Source organism: Urtica dioica, chromosome 5, assembly GCF_054948205.1.
Source record: "Urtica dioica subsp. dioica isolate 48M chromosome 5, U.dioica_male_clone48M_v1_H2, whole genome shotgun sequence".
In the NCBI taxonomy this organism is placed as follows: Eukaryota; Viridiplantae; Streptophyta; class Magnoliopsida; order Rosales; family Urticaceae; genus Urtica; species Urtica dioica.
This window is the reverse complement of record NC_142760.1, coordinates 29822810-29846326: the sequence shown is the minus strand read 5'-3', so window position 1 is coordinate 29846326 and position 23517 is coordinate 29822810. Positions and strand designations below refer to the sequence as shown.

Sequence of the window (23517 nt, the reverse complement as noted above, 5' to 3'; positions counted from 1 at the left end):
GTCATTTTCTCTATTATCAATGAAAACAAACAAACAAAAATAGTCTCATATTTGCTTGTGTATTGGAATTGTATCAGAAAAAGCTAACAATTAATTGTTTTGGGCCAACGAGAATCGTAAGCAGAAAATTAAATTAATAAAGTTTTCGGCCTGTCTTAATTTATGACCTGAAAACACAATAAAAAAAATTCCTCCGTCCCGAACGCGAGAAATTGCGAAATTTTGCACAAACGGCAAGTTATGTACATATCACTAACACACCTCCGTAGGAAACGAGATCTCGTGCGAGATTTTAATGCTTGCTCCAATCATCTTCTCCTTAAATGCGGAAAAAAAAAATTACAATATGGTGAACCAAAATTTTCTCTGGCATTTAGAACCGCCAAAAATCACATGTAAACAAAAAGCACCACCAATCCAAGTCGCACTGCCCCATCGTCGAGGAGCCATGACGCAACGCTGCCGTTGACCCAAGCCATAGCACCTCCAACACCACGCTTCGCTATTTCCTCTCTTCCTCCGGTCCCATGGGAGAGAAGAGGAACTAGCTTTGGAAAAAAATCAAAGAGTTATTGACAAGGGGAGAGAGAGAGAGAGATAGAGAGAGAGAGAGAGAGAGAGAGAGAGAGAGAACTTATGTGAGAATTAAAGTGACGTCTCTGAGTCGTAACTAACTTTTGATATTATAAACCAAGATTCGACTTTCCGGGAGAACCAACTCGGGAATCGGACAGGAACTAGCGAACCGGATGAAAACCAGCGAACCGAAGAGGACTATGAGGGTAGAGACAAGAACCGTTTTCGTTCTTAAAAACTGGTGGGAACCCGGTCGAACCGGACCGGATTCCTTGGGACCTCAAATAAAAGCCTAATTTGGTCATTTTTTTGGGAAAACCTAGCTTCCCCATCCTCATTTTGACCAAACCCTAGGCTGACAGATTTCGTTTCTCCGAGAAGAGATCTGCTCAGTTCCCGGTCAAATTTTCTGATTTCCTTCACAGTCGTCGTGCTTCCCCTCGGATTTCGGTTGTTCCAAGCACAATTTGTCAGCTTTCCAAGGTACATCAAGCCACTCGGATTTCTCGAATTTGGGTTTTTTTCATTTTTTTCTTAATTTTGTATTTTAATCCATGAATATGATGATGGATTGATAATTAAGATGATGAATATCTTGATTTTAGATGAGTATGATGATGAATTGATTATTATGATGATGCATATGTTGATGAATTGATGATTATGATGATGAATATGTTGATTTTATTGGTGAAACACGTAGGTATGAGACACGAACAATCGTTCTAATACCACTTGTTGGTGCTTATAGCACCTTATTAATCATATTAGTTGCGGAAGTAATTAATTACACTAACAAGAGCTAATTAATATTATGTTATATAATAAGATCTAGATTTACTTATTAATTATTCATGTAAGCAATATCAAGCAACCAACAAGAGCATAGTTTAAAGATTCAGAGAGACTAAAATGAATTGGATCAGCTACAGAATCTTCAAGCTTTCACTCCTCCGTCTTCAGTCTTTCAAAGACTATCTTCTAGCTTTAGCTCCTCGACGATCTAGACTCGATAATGATGACACCGTAGTCTTCCAAACGTAATCTCCGAGGCGAATAAGAAAGATGAATGGACACAATCTTTATCTCACTACGATCTAGAATGAGGTGTTTAGATCGCACCTTGTTTATGATATTGGAATCACGGAGTTCCAAGAAGGGGAGAGAGAGGTCGGCCAAGAGAGAGGGAGAGAGCTCTTGGTCGAATTTTTCTAATGCAAATCACTTAATTTTTGCCTTCTCATGAACCTCTATTTATAGTAGTGGAAATGATATATTGTTGGTAGTTTCCAAAATATATTATTTCCTTTTATTGTGTTCACACTAGTGAATCAAAGCTTGGCCCTTGGATCTCGTCTCATGAATCCTACTTTCTCTCTTAGCCATTAGATCAATATCTATGAGATTTTATTTTCTGTTTAAATAGATAATATTTATTAATGAGATAGTAAAGGGAAAATATCACATTTATACCCTGTGTTTTAGTGAAATGTCGAGTTTAACCCTCGGTTTTCAAAAATGTCGAGTTCATACCCTCTGTTTAACTAAAATGACGAAATTATACCCTGAAATGAATAACAGCGTCACAAATCTCCCTTTCATTGATATTAACTCTTATATAAGAAAAACCAAATCAAATCTAAATCACTGCTCTAACTTCCAAATTCTCAATTTTGAAATAAAAATAGCCTTAAATTGAAATTAAATAATAAAACTCATACCTCCTAAGAAATGACTTCATTCCGTGTTCGAATTGTAACTCTAAATTCTGGATTCTCTGTTCGAATATGCGATTTTGATGACTATCAACTATCGATGTTTACCCATTTGCCTCTTTCTGTGTTCTTCATGATTAAGAGACTGTTGTTTATTTTTTAGTTTTTAAATAAATTACATATATAGCGCGAATGAATAAAGATAATTGGTGTTTATATATACAGATTATAGTCAACGTCAATGAAAAGTCAATAAAAAGAATATTCGTGACACTGTTGTCTATTTCAGGGTATAATTTCGTCATTTTAGTTAAACATGGGGTATAATTTCGTCATTTTAGTTAAACAGAGGGTATGAACTCGACATTTTTGAAAACCGAGGGTTAAACTCGACATTTCACTAAAACACAGGGTATAAATGTGTTATTTTCCCGATAGTAAAAGAAATATCTTATTTTCTTTTAAATATTATTCTCTATAAATATTCACGAGAGAAAATAAAGGAAAATATGTTATTTCCTTTTAAATATTATTCTCTCTAAATATTCATGAGAGAGAATAAATGACAATATCTTATTTCCTTTAAAATATTATTCTCTCTACATATTCATGAGAGAGAATAAATGACAATATCTTATTTCCTTTTAAATATTTTTCTCTATCATTAATTTAAACAACTAAAGATAAAATATTGGTAAGTACCAATATATGTGAGGAACGACTTTTGACACACGGCCAAGGTGTGTTTGACGCAAATCCTTGTGCTCAAATACAAAAATTCGACTTCCTCGTTTTGTGCAAAGCCTAATTGCTTAAAACCAAATTAATTATTTATTTACTTGGTCCAATAATAAAAAAAAATAAGTAATTGATTAATTATTTACTTGATCAAACAATAAATAATTAATACTACTATAAATAATTATTTAATTGTGCAAATACCCATATTTCATAATTGATGTTGCCAATCACAATTACAGCTAGTGAGATTATAATAATGAAACGTTATTATTCGAAAGTTTTATCCGCCTTTAGTAGAGCCGAATCGGACACTATGGACCTAGTATTAGAAGCTTAACAAATCGGATGAAAAGACAAAAAAGTCTTTTCTCTTTTCCACATCGATTTGTCTAATCTTGGTTAGACTCCACCTTGCAAGCCGAGACCGAATCCTCCTTGGTACTAGAATTATATTTACTCATCGTGGCGACTGTCCACTGATATAGTCAATTTGTGATCAAGATCCTCCAGGTTCAACTCGTTCCTAAGCAATCTATCGGTTCTGGAATCAACCTTAGCTGAAAGAGCATTTACCTTCTTTCAGGAAGGCTGGATTCCATATTTGTAAATCACTTCCCACTCTAACCATGTTCTGAAACTCCCAAGACATAAGTTGTGATTAGCATGATAGTGGCCTTTTAGCGAATGAGTCAAAGAGCGCGGTAACATGATCCAGTGTCCATGATCACTTCAGGATTTAGATCAAGTCTAACTGTGACCATCATTAGCGACCTCGGTTAGTGTATCGTAACGGTCCTTAAACAACACATCTACAACCAAGACTTGTCCGGGTCGTACTTTTACCACAAGCGTAGAATGCTCCCACTAAGTGATCAACCTTCACTTGTGTTCCACATATATGATTTCAGATTCAGCTACCCAGGCATGAATCAATCATCGACCAGTTTTACTTCTCCGCCCAATATCAGATACCGAGTATGTGACTCAGTTCGATACGGAGACTATGGGTTGATGAATGTTTGATAAATCTTAATATATAAGAAATAACGCTTTCGATTCGAATAAATTATAAATGACAAAACTTTATTTTATTAAAAATTTCAATGCGAATTCTCGTGAGCAAGAATTCCTAACAGATTTGAGATGAAGATGATGATGAATTGATGATTATGCTGATGAATATGTTGATGGATTGGTGATTATGTTGATTTGAGATGAAGATGATGGTGAATTGATGAATATAATGAGGAACTGATGATTGTGATGGTGAATAAGTTGATTTTAAATTAATTTAATGATGAATATGTTGATTTTGAATGATTGTGATGGTGAATATGTTGATTTGAAATGATTATGATGATGAAGTATGTCATCCGACCCGGCACGGAAGTATTGCGAGCCCGTCGAAGGATGACCCAAATGCAAATTTTGCGAGTACATCATAGGCGATGGCGGAATCACTCGTGTGAAAAACCACATGACGACACATGGACAAGACGAAAAGTGTGAAGACGTGCGACAAAGTTCCTCATAAAATACATGAGGAAATGCGAGAGTTACTCTACGTTCACTCTCAAAAGAAGAAGCAACGTGAGAGTTTCAGTGAGTCGATGCGAGCCGACCTCCGGAAAAGTCTAGGGGACTCTGACGAAGAAATAGACGAAGGTCCCAGTGGATCTTCGGGGTCCTCTGATACAAGAAGATCGCACTCCGGGGTCAAAGGTTGGCCAAAGCCGTCGATCGATTTTTCATTCACGAGTGACGAGATACTCAAGACACTCTATCTATAATTAATTACTAATTAGTGTGTTTTATATTTTTATCATACGAGTTGTAATCAATGTTTGACTTTCCGCCGAAACCGACCGGAAACTTTGAACTTTATGGTACTTTATGTTGAATTTTATATTGGTTTGAACTTTATCTTGGTTTGACTTTAAAGTATGATAAACTATGAAGAAGTATGTTTAGTTTTGTAAAATATAAAAAGTATATTTATTTTTGCAAAATATTTGTCTGAAGATCCCTCAGTTTCTTACATTTTTTGTCGATTTCCTCTAAGGTAAGTGGTTTTATGCCGGTATCGATTTTTTTTTTGTCTGAATACCCTTTGATTTCTCATCCGATAAACTGTTTACCCCTAAAATTGAAGTTCCGGTACGACAACGGTAACAGTAAGACGAACCTCGTTATAAACCAGAAAAATAAATATTAAATATAGCTCCCTTAAATATATCCATGATATCAATATTTTTAACATTTTTGTAAAAAAAAATGGTACCAACAAAAATTTGACAGTAATAAAAAAAATATCTGCTTAAAATAACAATGATTGAAAATGTGAATCAATTTTCTTTAACAATCATACTTCAACGTAATCGAGGTAGCCCATTATTTTTGTACACATCTTGAGGTCAGAGTACACAAACTCCCAAAATTCAAAGTAAACTCTAACGGAGATTTTGCTTAATTTTTAATTAAAAGAAGGAAACCTCGGGGAAGGGAGGAAAGGAAAAAAAAAAACTAAGTACAAAAATCAAAGCTCTTAGAATTGAGAGAGACAAATACAGTTTTGACCTCTTTTCATTTTTAAGCTAAAAGTATGGAACATTCAGAGGCAAGAACAGTGCAAGAACTTGCTTCAAAAGGACAAACTGTCCCAGAAAAGTACATCCATGGAGATGGGCATGATTTGGGGGCCCCAGATGCACCAACAATGGACATTCCATCCATAGATATTTCCCTTCTTTGCTCAGCTTCCCCTCAAACCTCTTCCGTAGAGCTTGACAAGCTTAAATCAGCTCTCAACACATGGGGTTGCTTTCAGGTCAGATTACCATGAGATATTATTTTCTATTGATTGATTCCCATACGCTTATAATCAGATTCAGAAGGTAAGCTTTATGTTTAGATGGGGATTGGTTTTAGGTCTTGAATATTCTGTGATCAATAATCAGCTCGGAACTGAGTGAAAAGTGCGTGATCAGATTTTGTGCAAGAAGAAGAAGAAGAAGAAAAAAAAAATAGGCTAAAGAAATCAGTAGCTCATCATGACATAGGCGTGTAATTTAACAAAAAAATATATATTTTCTCTCATTTTTGTTTATATGGTAATTTTCTCTTTGTTTATTTAGGTATTAATAATTTGTTATGGATTTTTCAGGCAATAAACCACGGATTGACACCCGAGTTTCTAAACCAAGTCCGCGGAGCCACAAGGCAGTTTTTCGAGCTTCCTTACGAAGAGAAACAGAAGTACCTCAGAGAAGAGAATGGCATTGAAGGATATGGGAATGACATGGTTCTCTCTGAGAAACAAAAACTCGACTGGACCGATCGGCTCTACCTCACAATTCACCCGGAAGATCAACGAAGGCCCGGATTCTGGCCTGAGAATCCAGAAGCCTTTCGGTAACATAACAATAACCAAATTAAAAAGAAGAAAAAAAAAAGCTTAGTCAAATTCTTTAATTGTTTGGAAATGAATTTTTGCGAAAATTGTGTTTTGCAACTCTTATCAAATTTCTATCCGATTTTTTTTTTCTTTTTAAAGAAAAATCTCAAGTGTGCGACACGCGTGACCTTATTTTTTTATGGTGAACTATGATCACGACAACAAAATTCACGGGTCGTCGGAATGGATGTATTTATCGATCGATAATATATAAAACATTATTTGTAGATCGATTGTGCACGAATACTCGTTGAAGATGAGGTCGATAGGCGAGGGGGTTCTCAAGGCAATGGCGAGGTCATTGGGGTTAGAAGAGAAGTGCTTTGTCGAGCAATACGGGGAGAAATCGAGACTCCACGCGAGGTTCAATTTTTATCCAAAGTGTCCGAGGCCCGACCTTGTTCTCGGGACCAAACCACACGCGGATGGTACGGGAATCACTCTTCTCTTGCAGGACGAATCTGTGGACGGGCTTCAGTTCATGAAGCCCGGGGACGGGAAATGGTACAAAGCTCCGATCGTCCCAGAGGCTCTTCTCATCAATGTTGGCGACCAAGCCGAGGTAAAAAAAAAAAGATTCTCTAGTTATATAGCTATATATATCATTTTAAGTTTGCATAATAGGCAAAAGTTTGGCTAATTAGAAAAAATTAGCCCGGATTCTATTAACTATAATTTACATTGACAAAATTTGCCCAAATAATTTCCACTTACTGACAATTAGTGGGCGGGAGTTATTTGGGAAAAAATGTCAATTAAATGTTGTTAATACGGCTAGTTAAAAACAAAAAATAAAAAATAAAAAAATAAAAATTAAGATTTTTTTCTTAGGAAATGACTCTATTAGCAAAAAAACTTAGAATTATATTAAACTTGCCAAAAAAATTTCTATCCGCTTTGAGATGTTGTGTCACGTGTTTATTAACGGATTAATTGTAAATGTCTCATATCTAGCTGGGATATATAATTACTGCTAGCATTCTGATTGAAATATATATATATATATATATATATATATATATATATATATATATATATATATATTTGGTTTTGAAGATCTCGAGTAATGGTATGTTCAAGAGTCCGGTTCATAGAGTTGTGACAAATTCCGAGAAAGAGAGGATTTCGTTGGCTGTGTTCTATGTTCCTGACCCAGAAAGAGATATCGAACCTTTCGAGGGTTTGATCGATGAGTCAAGGCCGAGATTGTACAGGAAGGTCAAGAATTATGTTGACATTTATTTCCAGTACTATCAGCAGGGAAGGAGACCAATGGAGGCAGCAAAAATTGAATATTAACACTATCATATTCGCTGAACTTACAATTTTGTTTTTTTTGTTTGCGCTGGCCGCTCCTAAACTCTTTACTTGAATTTGAAATAAGTCGCTTCCGCTTTTGTAACATCGCGCAACAATTTTTAATTGGCCATAATTTCTTGCTATGATGTCCGATTTTGACAAACGAATATCTGTTGGAAAGCTAAGAAAAAGTTATATTCAAGTCATGATAGAAATCATCCAAAACATTCAATTAAGAATCTCCAAATTGTGCAGAAGAAGGCGCTAAGTTCTTGTTTTGTTCGAATTTGTCCGAAAATCTTTGAATCACTCCAAAATTACTTTTTTTAGCTCCAAATGTTTTTTATGGCTCGGCAACCACGTAGGAACTACAAAAATAACATTAAAAACCTCAATAACAAGTTTCGATTTACTCTCGAAAAAGCATTGGTAAGTGTAAATGAATCGCACTTATCAATTTCAACAATCAAATGATACCAAACGAGCACTCATGATCGCAAACGGTCCCAAATTATGGAGATTAATCGACAATGTCACCAAAATTGAATGATGATTATGACAATCATACATGGCATCTAAATCATAGTATGTTTTTACTTTAAGCATTTGTTATCCGATTAGATCATTCCTCTCTGGTTGAGCCCCCCCACTTCAGAACTCGGCTCTCCGCTTCATCAGCCTACAAATTCCCACACACAAAATGATTTGAAAGATTATCAAACATAATATATGTGCACAAAGTTATACTTGACCATATGTAAGAAAACCTACTTCTTTTTTCCAGTTAGTCGCAGAAGTAATTACAACCAATATCATGGTCTGCAAACAAACCCCTGCCATCATTCCTGACCAAATGCCCTGTAAACCCAAAAATCAAAAGTACCCAAAAAAAAAAAAAATCAAATTTTGCATGGAAAGTTCTAGGGTCGTAAAATAATCTTACCACTACGCCAAGACCAAATTTGAAACCAAGTAGAATCCCAGTCGGAAGTCCAACAATATAATAACACCCAATGTTGATGTACGCCACTAGAGATTGCCATCCAGCCCCAATTGCAACACCTTTTCTTATTTCAATTCATAAACAATTATATCATTAATAACTTCAAAGTAAAAGAAAAAAAATGGGTGATACATTGATTCTAGAGCACAGTGTGTGTGGGCGTTTTACCAGATAAAACTGGTTGAAGACTGTTGAGGAGAACAGTGAAGCCGAGCAAGAGAGCGAGCCTGGTGGTTTCCTTGGCGACCAAGTCACTGGTGGTGAAAATGTAAGGGAAGTAATCTCTGGTGGTGAACACTATCACCATGCAAACAACTCCCACGGCCATTGATGTGGCTGAAACCACCTTCACCGCGAACTTCGCTGCCTTGTGATTCCCTGCCCCGAGCTCGTTCGACACTCTCACGCTGTTTTAGAATTAGTTGTTTCTTTATTATAAGTCTTAATCAAGATCGGTTGTTTTTGTTTCCAATGATTATTATTATTATTTTTATTTTTTTGCAAACATCGAATCAAATGAAAAAGAGAGAGCCCGATCATCACCTTATTGCAGCATTGAATCCGATTGCGAGCATTACGTCCCATCCATTTATGTTCATACTACCCAAGCGTAAAGAAAACAAATTGTTAATAAATACTCAAATGAGGTATATATTCTGCTAAAAAAGGCGGGAAACTTTGATATTCTATACGCTACCAAATTGAAATGGCATCGACCGGGACCAACGGGTTTGACAAATGGCCTGCTATGACCACCAACACCGAGAAGTACCAGAATTCAAGACTGCGTATATACCCAAATCAGCATATTTGCCTTGATATATTATATAATATATATAAAATGGTTATTAAGCTATATAGCCACACGGATATAGTGGATTGAGATATAGCCCACCTTTAGTTAATTTCTTGTAAATAGCCAAGTAAACTTATTAACAGATTAATAAAATACTTATTTAACACAATCAAACATATATTTTAGGTAGTTAATAGGCTGCCACATATGCAAGTTGGCTATTTACAAAGTATTTACCAAAGGTTGGCTAATTTACAATTCCTATAGTTTAGGTGGCTTATGTAGCCAATTTTTTGTATATAAAAAGTATAAGAATTGGACACTTACAAAACACTGTTCAATGAACACAAGTAGTATTTATTCGTACCGATTTTTTTTTTTTTTTATCAGAAAGATAAAAATATGTCCAAAATGTTTAAATACATTTTTTTCAAGCCTAAATATTTTTTGTACATGTATCTATATATTTTTTTATCCTGACTAAAATATATTAATTATTCCGCAGCAACGCGCGGCGCATATTGCTTGTACTCAAATAAAGGAGTTAATTGATCATTTAGGCTTTATACCAGAGCATGACAGCAGAGGCCAGAGAGAGCTTGACGAAGCTGAACAAGTCGGCAAAGGCGAGGCACGAGAATCCACTCCAAGCGCCGTCTGATTTGGTAATGAAGATGTAGAGAAGCTGACTGACGACGATGAACCACCACGAGATGTTGAGCATTATGGCGGCTCCGGCGAGTCCCCACCCGAGCCTCAGTATGAGAAGCCAACTCAGGATCGCGTGTTGAACGAGCACCACGCCCGCGATGCACGCCATCACCATCACCTTCCTCTGCGCTTGCAAGAATTTCTGTATCGGAAAATTCAGAGCGTACGCAAACAACTGTGGGATCATCCACATCGCAAACTTCCCTGCCATCATTCGACAATGATGATGATGATGATCGGTTAAAATGTTATTTGATCGTGACCGTTTGTAAAATCTCCAAGATATTCTATAACAATGGCTTCTACAACGGTACATAACTGTTGTTGTAGAAGGCATTTTGCAACAGTTTTGTACCATTGTAAAATTTCAGTTCTGTAATAGTGACCGTTGATACTAACCCGCGGCTTGGGAGATCTCGACGGTCTCTCCGAAAAAGACGAGGATCTGAGGCGACCAAATATAGATGGGGAGTAAAAGAGAGGCCGTGGCGAGCAAAATGATCCATGACCGTTGCATGTACACGCCTAGCATCCTGAGCCTGCCCGCACCATATGCTTGCCCGCACAGTGTTTCCAATGCACTTCCCATTCCCAACTAATTTTGGATATACGATTCGTATGAATCAAACTACTCACTTATAGCTCTTGAACCAGCTCATCACATTATTACTAATGTTAAAGGGGAATATGGGGATAAAATAATAATAAATGTATTGAGTATTTTTATTCATTTATCAAATATATAATGTATTATTTAGTTATAATATATATATATATATATATATATACATATTAATATCAAATTTAGTTGTTAAAAAAAATTCAACCAACGCTTTGACCTATAAAGTTTCTATTATGGGTATGCGTAGTTAGGAATCATACAAAAATAAATGAATGGAAGTAATTTATGATCTTAATTCTTATACCCCTAAGCTCAAGCTCATGATGGCAACTCTTATACACAGGCTTTTGATCACACTACTATATCATAAAGAATATAATAGTAAAAAAATAAAAAGGAGTAACACTCGTACCTATGTATTTTTAATGAGTAAAATTCCAAGGTTTCAGAATAACTCACGAGTATATTTTGTCCATTTATTATTGTATTTTTCAAAGATCACAAATAAAAAAATCCTAATAAAGAAATACTTTAATTAACAAATAATATACCAAAAATTACTTAAGATTCATAAAAAAAAAATCCATACATTGTAATTTGTAAGGTATGGAAAGATTGATAGGATGTTTTAAAATCATTCCTACCCATATAATTTTAACGGATAATACTTGTATGTTACCCATTACTATCATTTATTCGAATAAGACCTTAATCATTAAAAATAGGATGATATAGCTAAATAACTAATTTAAAATTATAAATTTACAAAATAGTCAAGTTTTGCCTTAATTTAGTGAAATAGTCAAAATGTGAAGTAATCTGGTTTCAAAATTTTTTGATCCCAAGATTAATCTTTTTGAAAGTGATAAATTGCTTATAATAATCGTCAAATTTTTTTTTTTTAAAAACGTAAATTTGACTACTTTGCTGAAAAGTTGAAACTTTGACTATTTTGCTAATCAATAAGTTTCAAGTGGATATTTTGTATAATTTTTCTTTTAAATATAGCTTTTTGCGGGTAGATGAATAAAGATGAATACGGGGTAAAATGATTTCCCTCCAATTAGTTAAAAAAAAAAAAAAAAAAATAGACATCTCACCTAGCTGCTGATATCAAGTATCCGGTTTCATTGGAAAAGTTGCACAAAACTAGAACAAATCACTAACGGACAAAAAAAGTGGGATGGTAACAAGTGTGTATATAATAAATATATGCCACGTATATATAAATAAGTATATATGCAGTGCAGTACAGGTACCATGACACCGTAAGCGAGGCCGGCAATGACAGAATTCTCGACGGAGACTGCGGCGAGTTCGAGGTCTCCGACTTGGCCGGCGAACAGTTGGGTGAGAGCGCCGAGTGAGTACTGACAAACCGCCGTAAATATCGCCGGACCTGCCAACTCCCACAGCTTCTTCGATTCCTCTTGAAACTGCCTGACCACGCCCATATATTTCTCATCATATCCGATCTCTCTGCTTCTCACCTCATTCTCGTTCTCGTTCTCTATCAGCGGAGTCCTAACGTTTTCCATTACTTTGTTTTTGTTCCTCTCTGTATGTAATATTAGGTGTGTGTGTGCTTTCTTTTAATGTACATAACCTAGGTATGTTTTTATGCTAATATATTTTGGCATCTACTTTTAACCTTTTTCCTGGGTGCTGGGGATCTAGATAGGTATATATGGTTGTTTGTTTGACCATTTGGTATAGAAGAGTTAGTTTGTAGAGTATAAAATCTTCATTTATTAGTGTTTTAGGTTGATTTCTAACAAATATTGATTAATTACTATGACTTCCCTCGTGCTTTGTGCTCATGTTTAAAATATCCTGTGACCTTCCAAAACACCGGCTGATGAAAAAATAAGTTATCGTAAAAATACGGAGTAAATAATAATTATTTTTATCACAAAATGTAGGTGCTAATGGAGCCGACTGAAATTGTACATATAATTTATTTTGTTTTAAAGACAATTATCACAAAATTATAACCATTTATTTTGTTTATTTAATTTTATTTGTACATATACTCTTTAATCTCTGTCGTTTGGTGTTGATATATATAGGGCTTGTTTGCATAATTTTAAAGCTGTTAGGGTTAGCAAATTCCTCAATTGTCTAAACTTTCGTCACAATCGATAATTTCTCACTATCGTCGATGCGATCAGGTGTTCCATCAGACCATCTAGGCTTACAATCTGGCGTGGAACCAGACTTTACATTTAGTTTCACTGGGAATCAGCAAAGAATCAAGTTGCAATCAATAATCGGACCCCTACTACAAATTTCATTTTCTGGTGCGGAAGGGTATCCAGTGTGACATGTCGCACCTAAATGGGCATTGGGTGCGACATATTGCACCGGATACCCTTCAAGAAAACCCAAAATTTCGCTGATTTTAAGTGGTATCGGGTGCAACATGTCGCACCCAATACTATCAAGTGCGACAAAGTCGCACCTAATAGTTTTAAAAATTTTAAGCGGGCTTAAAATCGCTCCTCTCATTTTTAGTTTCCTGAATATTATCCAGTATGAGTTCTTCGGTGGCTCTTCATGGTAATCAGAGACCGAGTTAGGCTTAAGATTATGATTAGGCTCAGAGGAAGAAGATGAATTGAGATGGGGGGGGGGGGGGGGGGGGGGGGGGGGGGGGGTGTAAAGAGACAATCCAATAGCGTTTTGAAATCTTTAAGAGAGATTTAAAGAGGTTTGACGCTTCGGCGGAAGCCACAGCCAAGGGACATCTGAGAGGGGGCTAAGGTTTCTTGTGTACATTGGTAAAGAATTTTCTTAAAAAAATGCTTAGAGCATCTCCAACCATGATGCAAAATTTTGATCTAAAATGCATCTTTGTATTAGTGAACGGTATTTTTCACACTCATCTTTATTTTACATATGTTTAAAGAATATTCTGGGTATATTCTTTCCCACTTTAATTTTATTAAAATTACAGTTTTAAACCTATAGTATTTTTATATTTTATAAATTTGCCCAAAATAATTATTCTTTTCATATCACCAAATTTATATATGTCATTTAATTTTAAGAGAGATTCCAATAGCGTTTTGAAATCTTTAAGAGAGATTTAAAGAGGTTTGACGCTTCGGCGGAAGCCACAGCCAAGGGACATCTGAGAGGGGGCTAAGGTTTCTTGTGTACATTGGTAAAGAATTTTCTTAAAAAAATGCTTAGAGCATCTCCAACCATGATGCAAAATTTTGATCTAAAATGCATCTTTGTATTAGTGAACGGTATTTTTCACACTCATCTTTATTTTACATATGTTTAAAGAATATTCTGGGTATATTCTTTCCCACTTTAATTTTATTAAAATTACAGTTTTAAACCTATAGTATTTTTATATTTTATAAATTTGCCCAAAATAATTATTCTTTTCATATCACCAAATTTATATATGTCATTTAATTTTAAGAGAGATTCCAATAGCGTTTTGAAATCTTTAAGAGAGATTTAAAGAGGTTTGACGCTTCGGCGGAAGCCACAGCCAAGGGACATCTGAGAGGGGGCTAAGGTTTCTTGTGTACATTGGTAAAGAATTTTCTTAAAAAAATGCTTAGAGCATCTCCAACCATGATGCAAAATTTTGATCTAAAATGCATCTTTGTATTAGTGAACGGTATTTTTCACACTCATCTTTATTTTACATATGTTTAAAGAATATTCTGGGTATATTCTTTCCCACTTTAATTTTATTAAAATTACAGTTTTAAACCTATAGTATTTTTATATTTTATAAATTTGCCCAAAATAATTATTCTTTTCATATCACCAAATTTATATATGTCATTTAATTTTAAGAGAGATTCCAATAGCGTTTTGAAATCTTTAAGAGAGATTTAAAGAGGTTTGACGCTTCGGCGGAAGCCACAGCCAAGGGACATCTGAGAGGGGGCTAAGGTTTCTTGTGTACATTGGTAAAGAATTTTCTTAAAAAAATGCTTAGAGCATCTCCAACCATGATGCAAAATTTTGATCTAAAATGCATCTTTGTATTAGTGAACGGTATTTTTCACACTCATCTTTATTTTACATATGTTTAAAGAATATTCTGGGTATATTCTTTCCCACTTTAATTTTATTAAAATTACAGTTTTAAACCTATAGTATTTTTATATTTTATAAATTTGCCCAAAATAATTATTCTTTTCATATCACCAAATTTATATATGTCATTTAATTTTAAGAGAGATTCCAATAGCGTTTTGAAATCTTTAAGAGAGATTTAAAGAGGTTTGACGCTTCGGCGGAAGCCACAGCCAAGGGACATCTGAGAGGGGGCTAAGGTTTCTTGTGTACATTGGTAAAGAATTTTCTTAAAAAAATGCTTAGAGCATCTCCAACCATGATGCAAAATTTTGATCTAAAATGCATCTTTGTATTAGTGAACGGTATTTTTCACACTCATCTTTATTTTACATATGTTTAAAGAATATTCTGGGTATATTCTTTCCCACTTTAATTTTATTAAAATTACAGTTTTAAACCTATAGTATTTTTATATTTTATAAATTTGCCCAAAATAATTATTCTTTTCATATCACCAAATTTATATATGTCATTTAATTTTATGTACCAAAACAAATGCTAATTTATTGATTGATAAGAAAATACATAAACCAAATTATTACATTTTAATGATAAAAAGATACATGGCAAAACAAAATACATAAACCAAAACACTACATTTAAGAAGTTGAATATTGTTCCCACAAATGATCTATCAATGCATTACGTAGGGAAAAATGTGCATCTTTGTCTCTGATTTGTCGGTATCTGCTCATAAATTGTTAAAATCGTACGTCTTCATCTACCATCATTTCTACTTCAGGAGGTGGTCCAGTCATTTCTTCAATTGGGCCATGTAAATCACGCTCGTCTTCGATTATCATGTTATACAAAATAATGCACGTTGTCATTATATCATGCACCTCTTTGCGCCAAAACGCACCGGTCGTTCCATAATTGAAAACCGTGATTGAAGAACTCCAAATGCACGCTCAATGTCTAACCAAAGGGCTAGTTATACTACTTTAGAAGACATTGCCCTTTGTAATTTCTACTTCGTAGTTTCTCAAGACCCTATTACGGGTAGGTTTAATAATGTCGAACATTTTTTTGGGTCGTATCCAGGAAAAATATAGTGAGTACTAGAGAGTACATCTATGGAGTATCGTAGCTCTGAGTTATCATAGTCCGATTATCCAACATCTGATTCCTCCGCGACAGAAAATCAGGGAATTTATTCTTTTGCAATCAATTTAAATGACGACACATCTGATGCATCTCGAGCAATTAGAGTGAAAAAGGTAAAACTAAAAAGAAAAATGCAAGAGGAAGCTACTGCTAGCGAAAAACTACGAGGAGAACGTGATGAAGAGCTAAGAGATTTGTTGAAAGAAACCCTCATTCAAAGACAAGCACAACTAGATGCTCAACAATAAAAAACAGGAGATGGCACACTGTCGATTAGAAATGAAAAAGAAAATATGGATATCAAAATCATGTTAAAAGACCTAGATACTATTACTGATCCATTCCGGCATGCTTTTGTTATTGGTGAACAAGCACGAATTTCTCGTAAAAACTACGAGGAACAACTGCGACAACATGGTGCTTCTAATCCTACCAATGCATTCGAGACTGTATTTAACAATATTGGAGGATCTAAAGCTGATTTTCCACACTGCTAGCTAGATTTTCAAATAAGTCAATAACATGAAATTATGAAGGGGTGTCTTTAAGTTTTTCATTTTTTTATGTCTTTGATATTTTTATTACAATTGTCTATGTAGTAGTAATGTGGTTTGATAGTAGTAGTTTTAATTTTTTAATGTCTTTGTTATTTTTATTTCAAGTGTCTATGTAGTATTGTGGGTTAATTGTAGTATTTTTTTTTTGTTAATGTATGAGTTGTATTTGAATTGAAGTATTTAGAATATATATATTTAAATATTTATATTCAATTGATAATTTAAGCAATCTTATTAAAAATATATACATTAGGGACAAAATTGTGACTACAAATTCAAATTAGGGCCAATATAAAAATTATTAAAAAAAAATTGGTATTAAAAATATTCATCCATCTATGAATAGTTGTGATCTATATCTGGATTACCACTGTTCAAATAAGCTGCAGATTTGGAAAATCATCAAATTATAGCTCATGGGCATAGGGGATTCTCTAAATGTTGATGCAAAATGCATCACCATTGGAGATGGTCTTAGTTAATAATCATTAATAATCGTTAATAATTGTTAATTATCGTTTAAATCATTAATAATTGTTGATTTGCCATGGCTAATACTTAATAATCGTGTATACTTGAAAGAATCGGGTGCCAATTATCGTTAATAATATATTTATGCGTTTTCCAGATTTGGTGTTGTAATATTTTCTATTTTTTTTTCGATAAAAGAGAAACTAAAGAGTAATGATTTTTTTTTTCAAAATAATTAGTGATAACTTCATATTAATGATATTTTCTAAAATTATAACTTCATTTTATAAATATTCTAATGAACTCTTTCAGTTTTAAATGTCAATTTTTTCCCAAATGACTTTGCTTAGTAAGTAAATGTAATAAATCACTATTGCATTTTTAAATTAATAATGTTGATAAAAACTATTCACGTTGAACTTCTCATTTATGAGATTTATGTTCGTAACTAACATCTTTCTTATGTCATTTTAATTTATCATCATAATATATTTATTTAATCATTGTAGACTCGTAGTAGATAAAACTAAACACCACAATAAGTTAAAATAATCAAAATTAAAATACAATAAAATCAACATATACTACGTGCATAGGTTTGATTAAAGCTATTAATTAGGTCGGTATGTCTATGGGTTAACCGGTCCAACCCTTTTTTTTTAGAGGTATTGGGCCGGCCCGATCCTTTTCGGAAAAGGGTCGGGCCGAGCCAGGCTTCATAAAGGGCTTGAGCTGAATGGATCGGGCCGAGCCAGGCTTCTTAAAGGGCTTGGGCTGGACCTAGGGTATAGGCCCTCAAGCCCGGCCCGACTGGAGCTCTCATAAAAGCCCAACTCGGGTCCAATCCTTTTTAATAAAATAAATTTTTTTTTTCAAAATTATGTTTTATATACAAAAAGTAGTTTTGACACATCAATTTAATTTTATATTAATGATATAAATATTTTTTTACTCACATTTTTGTTGTTTTGATTAAAATTGAATTTTTTTATTTTTAAATATATATATATATATATATATATATATATATATATATAAAATATTTTTATGATTATAGTTTGAACTTTTTGAGGCACAACTTAGACCCTTTTCAAATTCGGGCCTAGGCCTGACCCTCGGTTCCGAGGGTCGAGGGCTTGGTCATGGGTTGGGCCTAAGGTCCTATTCCTTAGGTCTAGCCTGGCCCTCCAATAAAAGATTTTGGGTCAGGCTCGGGCCTCTTTTGGCAGAAAAAAGGGTTGGTCCGGTCCGGTCCGACCCTTTTGACAACATTAGGTTTGATAGAGACTAATTTTAGCCTTCCACCTCGACTAATGTTGAGCGTCGAAGCGGGCGCAGGGGGAAACCCCTCCGCGTCCCTCTAGTTCTCGTTTCTTATCTTTTCAGGCGAATAATATGACGAACTCGAAGGATTTGACGAACACGAAGAACGCGAAGAACCGAACGAACCCGAAGAACACGACGGACTCGAAGGACTCGTCGAACACGAAAAATGTGAGGAACTCGGCGAATATGAAGATCGCGAAGAACTCGAAGAACATGATGAACTCGACGTACACGAAGGCGAAATCACGAAGTGACGAGAAAATCAGAAACCTCTTTCCGGTGAGGCAAAGATGACGAGAAGAGAAGATTTCACCACACCCAACCTACGTACGGTCATAAGATCCGCTTCTAAACCGAACCACATGGATGGTTCTAAGTGTTGACCAAAAAAATGCAATTAACAACTATAAAACACTAGTTGGAGTATCAATTTTAACTTATATACGATTTTTTTTTAATTCTACTAATTAGTAAATTAAAACTCAACAATATCCCTAACTATTTTAAAACACGTTATCTTATTAGTATGTGGAATTAGTTGTGCACGTAGATCAATCGGTCACAGCAAAATTTATACTAGTGACGTGTTTAATGCTAGCTAGTTTTGACTTTTGACCTCTCGGCCCGCGTGAGCGGTAGAGTATAACATAATAAATCCATTGATCCATAATATTAAATTTTAAAGTATCTAATAATTTATTGAATAATAGCAAATCTAAAATTTAGAATATTATAAACTCTATCCAGATATAATATCAATACATAGTATAATAAGACCAAAAAAATATAGAATAATCAACTTAGATAGTTAAGCGATAACCATCAATTAAAATTATAGCTTAATTTTGTAAATATTCGAATGAACTCTTACAGTTTTAAATGTCAATTTTTTCCCCAATGACTTTGCTTAGTAAGTAAATGTAATAAATCAGTATTGCATTTTTAAATTAACAATGTTGATAAAAATTATTCACGTTGAACTTCTTATTTATGAGATTTATGTTCGTAACTAACAGCTTTCTTATGTCATTTTAATTTATCGTATATTTATTTAACCATCCTAGACTCGTAGTAGATCAAACTAAACACCACAATAAGGAGTTTAGGTTCATTACTTTTAATTGATTACCATATAAGAATGGTTTGTTAATATACAAAAACAGATCAAGGTGAGTCAAACTTTTGGTCCAGGTCCACCACCAAACATAACACGGTGGCTATAAAATTAAGTTTTATCATAGTCGTGAGCCTTATAGAGACCCTCATCATCGTTCATGGTGATGGTACTAACTTGATCCATAAAATGACGAGCCTCGTTAACCATTGTTATAAGGCTAAAAGCGTCTTTCCCCATATCCTCATTTGGAAAGCCACCGGATCCCATCTCTGGACCGCTTTCACCCGCTGTGGTCTTAGCTTCACCACCACATTCAACATAAGTAGCAAAGTCATTGAAGCCATTGAATACCTCTCGTGGCAAAAACCCAATTTTTACGCTACTCATTTTCAATGCAAATCGCCATGTTCTGGTAGCTTTGTCATTATAAATGTAAAAGTAATCATGAAAACCCTTTCCACCGCATCTAGAAACAGGTACCATAATTATACCAAGCGGAATATTAGGGTTGGTTTGAACAAAACTTCTGCACAATAAATCATAACAAGATGAAGATGTAGTCTTAGTGTATACATATACATGACTTTGATTATCATATCTCATAGGATTTACCGTCCATCCAACTTCGACGTTGTCACGACTAATTCCTAAAGTCGTTAATCCTAAGCTGTATTGAGTGGGAGATACTTTAGTATGCAGTACTTTTGTTTGGAATTACTACTTCCATTACTTGTCCTCCGAATCGACACCGTTCCTATAGGACATCCTCCACCCGGTAACTCGATGATCCTGGCTAAGTTGTGCATCTCATTACCAGTCGGAAATAACTTTGAAGGCATCTGGTAATGATATGTGTGATTTTTCAGCAAGGGGTTACTGAAAGCTGGTTGTTCGAAAAAGTCCACGCAATCGTACAGGTCTCCAAAATACTCTAAAGTTTTGGCCGGTGGTTTATTAAAAAAATTGGCTTTTTTTTTTCAGGATTTCAAACCATTCTTTCAATGTTGATTTCATGTGACGTTTCTCACACTTAACATATATGAACGAACACAGTCCCAAAGCAAGAACTAACAACATCATCTTGATCCCATCGTTAATAAGTTAAAATAACCAAAGTTAATCAAAATTAAAATACAATAAAATCAACATACTACGTACATAGGTTTGATTAAAGCCGTTAATTGGGCTGGACCGCCCGTGGGCTAACCGGTCTGATCCTCTTTTTTAGAGGTTTGGGCCGATCCAACCCTTTTCAGAAAAGGGTCGGGCCGAATCGGACTTCATGAAGGGCCTGGGCTGGGCCTAGGATATAGGCCCTCAAGCCCGGCCCGACCCAAGCCCTCGTAAAAGCCCAACCCAGGGCTAGCCCATACCCTAATTAGGCCTGGTTCGGGCCCAATCCTTTTCAAATAAAATTAATATTTTATTTTTTTTCAAAATTATGTTTTTATGTACATATAGTAGTTTTGACACATAAATTTAATTTTATATTAATGATATCAATATTTTTTACTCACATTTTTTGTTGTTTTGATTAAAATTGTATTTTTCTTAATTTTAAAAAATATTTATATATTATTTTTTTTTTATGATTACAGTTTGGACTTTTCAAGCCCGGGCCCAGGCCCGACCCTCGGCCCTGAGGATCGAGGGCTTGGTCAAAGGTTAGGTCTAAGATCATATTCCTCAGGCCCGGTCCGGCCCTCCAATAAAAGATTTTGGGACGGGGTCGGGCTCGGGTCTCTTTTGGGCTTGAAGAAAAAGGGTCGGACCGAGACAACTTTAGGTTTGATAGAGACTAATTTTATTCTATTAATCTTGATTAGTTTAACTTACTACGATATGATAATTTAATTTATTATGATGATAAATCAAGAGTACATAAAAAGCTGTTAATTACAAACATAAATCTGATAAACTTTTCCCAGAGATTTATAAGTCAATCACGTAAAGTTTTATGACATAATGCTGCGAGGGCAAAAGTGCTACACATCAAAATAAATTGTGATCAAAATGAATTGTGCGAAATGTTTTTTTTTTAATTTTGTACACCCTTTTAGTCTGGTACTAGATTAAGTCATTATGACGCAACAAATTTTGTACACCTTTTTAGTCTGGTACTAGATCAAGTCATATAATCGTTCGCTTGAATGAGATCTAACACTGCATTTTTGGCATCCTCCACCTGCGTGGCACTCCAACGACAGCCGCTGAACCAAAGACGCGAAGCAAACTCGCGCCAGAAGAAAATATGCTCCGCCTTTTCTCGACCTCGCGTACAAATTTTGCACGACTCGTCAACACTGGTATCTCGTTGAATCTAGTCTCGAGGCGAATGGAAAACATTCCTTTGCTAGCCTCCAACACTACTACAAAACTAGGATTCTACAACGCTTAAAAACAGTTGTAGAATGATTCTACAACGCTTATCAAGCGTTGTAGAAGCTTCTACAACGCTTAAAAATCCGTTGTAGAATCCAACAGCTTTCTACAACGCTTAATGATCCGTTGTAGAAACTAAGCTTCTACAACGGATATATAAGCGTTGTAGAAGCTTCTACAACGGTTTGAATCCATGGTGTAATTTTTAAATATTTTCAAACACCTCGTCGCGGCGACGTATAATTCTCGCCGCAAGCGAGATATTCTACAACGGATTGTCTACCCGTTGTAGAATCATGTTAAGAGTTGTAGAATCCCTAGTTTCTACAACGCTTTTGTTAAGCGTTGTAGAAAGTGGGTTGTATAATCCAATATTTGTAGTAGTGCAAAGCATGAATCTGTTCTTCTCGTGAATTTTGAACTTCCAGATTTGGTGCCAAATATCTTCTCTAGGATCAAAGGAAAATGAAGCTCTAGCGATGAGCCTGGAGTTGAAACACTATACTATTTATTCCAAAAGATGTCAGGGGGTCTACCAATTCATAAATCAATGGTTAAAGGAGTAAATAATGTTAGATCCGAATATCACGGGTGAAATCCATCACCTAATTCCATGACCGTATCATGTTGAACATTAGAGAATCATAAACTAAATAGCGGAAGCGTACCTGATGAATCCATGACGGTTGGTCTTCCAGATCAACACGTATTTCTTTGAGAGTCCCTTCAGTTCTCTCTGGCTCACTCTGACGACGGGATATCAGGAATGACGAGAATGTTACGTGTGACCTGGGGACCAGCCGTATTTATAGAGAAACCCTAGGTTACCCTAGTGGGCTTCCTATTTCAACCCATCACTGAAATAGAAGCCCATAATGACTCTACACATTAAAGGCCCACAACCTGTTAGATACATTATTAAAGCCCAATAACCGTACACCAAATTAGATCACTTTTAACGGGCCATCTTTATTGACAGTTCACAACACATAATTATTTAACATATAAGCCCAACGTTGGATTAAGGATCCAACATATTGGATTAAAGATCCAACAATCTCCCACTTGGGCTATATGTTTAACCTTATAATTATGTATCGCAAAAAATAACCGAAAGAGCTCAACTTTACTGTCATTACCAAAATGTATCTCATAACCAATCCGGTCCATCAACCATATCAACATAGGATCAAAGCGACATTCACTACATCTATCGTAGTTATACCCATCAATGGTCACGTATATCGATACAACTGAACGACATGGATCATGAAGTGGATGTGTAGTATGGAAATTTCATGTTATGTGACCTCAACATGTCTATTTCCATTTGGTCCTCCTTAAACCTTAGTGAGATCAAACCATATACTAGAAAAACAGAGTCTAAATAAACAAAAAACTTAATTTCTGCAGAAAACCTCAATAATCATAAATAAAACCAAACATGTCTATAACATAAAAGCACTAAAAATAGCAAAACAACAAACTCCCACTAGAACTGAATATCCTGAGCTGAAATAACACCCATAT

The 23517-nt window shown here is 35.0% G+C and overlaps 2 protein-coding genes and 1 pseudogene across 3 annotated transcripts; 1 reads left to right on the top strand and 2 right to left on the bottom strand.

The window, feature by feature from the left end:
• The first annotated feature begins 5583 nt into the window (after positions 1-5583).
• Positions 5584-7981, top strand: LOC149397795 (2-oxoglutarate (2OG) and Fe(II)-dependent oxygenase superfamily protein). The gene is made up of 4 exons (XM_089614980.1): positions 5584-5859; positions 6196-6443; positions 6715-7048; positions 7543-7981. Exons 1-4 carry the CDS (start codon positions 5635-5637, stop codon positions 7783-7785), a joined length of 1050 nt encoding a protein of 349 aa, XP_089471106.1. The 5' UTR covers positions 5584-5634; the 3' UTR covers positions 7786-7981.
• Positions 7982-8189: 208 nt separating this feature from the next.
• Positions 8190-10506, bottom strand: LOC149397794 (protein DETOXIFICATION 33-like). Its single transcript, XM_089614359.1, has 7 exons — positions 10154-10506; positions 9486-9572; positions 9332-9388; positions 8957-9195; positions 8729-8847; positions 8557-8643; positions 8190-8464 (listed from the first exon to the last, which is right to left on the bottom strand). The coding sequence occupies exons 1-7, from the start codon at positions 10504-10506 to the stop codon at positions 8408-8410; spliced, it is 999 nt and encodes a 332-aa protein (XP_089470485.1). The 3' UTR covers positions 8190-8407.
• Positions 10507-10689: 183 nt separating this feature from the next.
• Positions 10690-12462, bottom strand: LOC149397793 (protein DETOXIFICATION 33 pseudogene; annotated as a pseudogene). Its single transcript, XR_016296967.1, has 2 exons — positions 12177-12462; positions 10690-10890 (listed from the first exon to the last, which is right to left on the bottom strand). The product of XR_016296967.1 is annotated as a protein DETOXIFICATION 33 pseudogene (transcript).
• Between the last annotated feature and the right edge of the window lie 11055 nt (positions 12463-23517).

What these genes read in the sequence shown, in the direction of transcription:
- LOC149397795 (XM_089614980.1), top strand. Translation starts at nt 5,635, where the DNA reads ATGGAACATTCAGAGGCAAGAACAGTGCAAGAACTTGCTTCAAAAGGA. An exon ending in GAGAATCCAGAAGCCTTTCG is followed by an intron (nt 6,444 to 6,714) that starts GTAACATAACAA and finishes CATTATTTGTAG; the next exon opens with ATCGATTGTGCACGAATACT. An exon ending in ATGTTGGCGACCAAGCCGAG is followed by an intron (nt 7,049 to 7,542) that starts GTAAAAAAAAAA and finishes TTGGTTTTGAAG; the next exon opens with ATCTCGAGTAATGGTATGTT.
- LOC149397794 (XM_089614359.1), bottom strand. Translation starts at nt 10,506, where the DNA reads ATGGCAGGGAAGTTTGCGATGTGGATGATCCCACAGTTGTTTGCGTAC. An exon ending in GCCTCTGCTGTCATGCTCTG is followed by an intron (nt 9,573 to 10,153) that starts GTATAAAGCCTA and finishes GTATATACGCAG; the next exon opens with TCTTGAATTCTGGTACTTCT. An exon ending in TCTTCAACCAGTTTTATCTG is followed by an intron (nt 8,848 to 8,956) that starts GTAAAACGCCCA and finishes AAATAAGAAAAG; the next exon opens with GTGTTGCAATTGGGGCTGGA.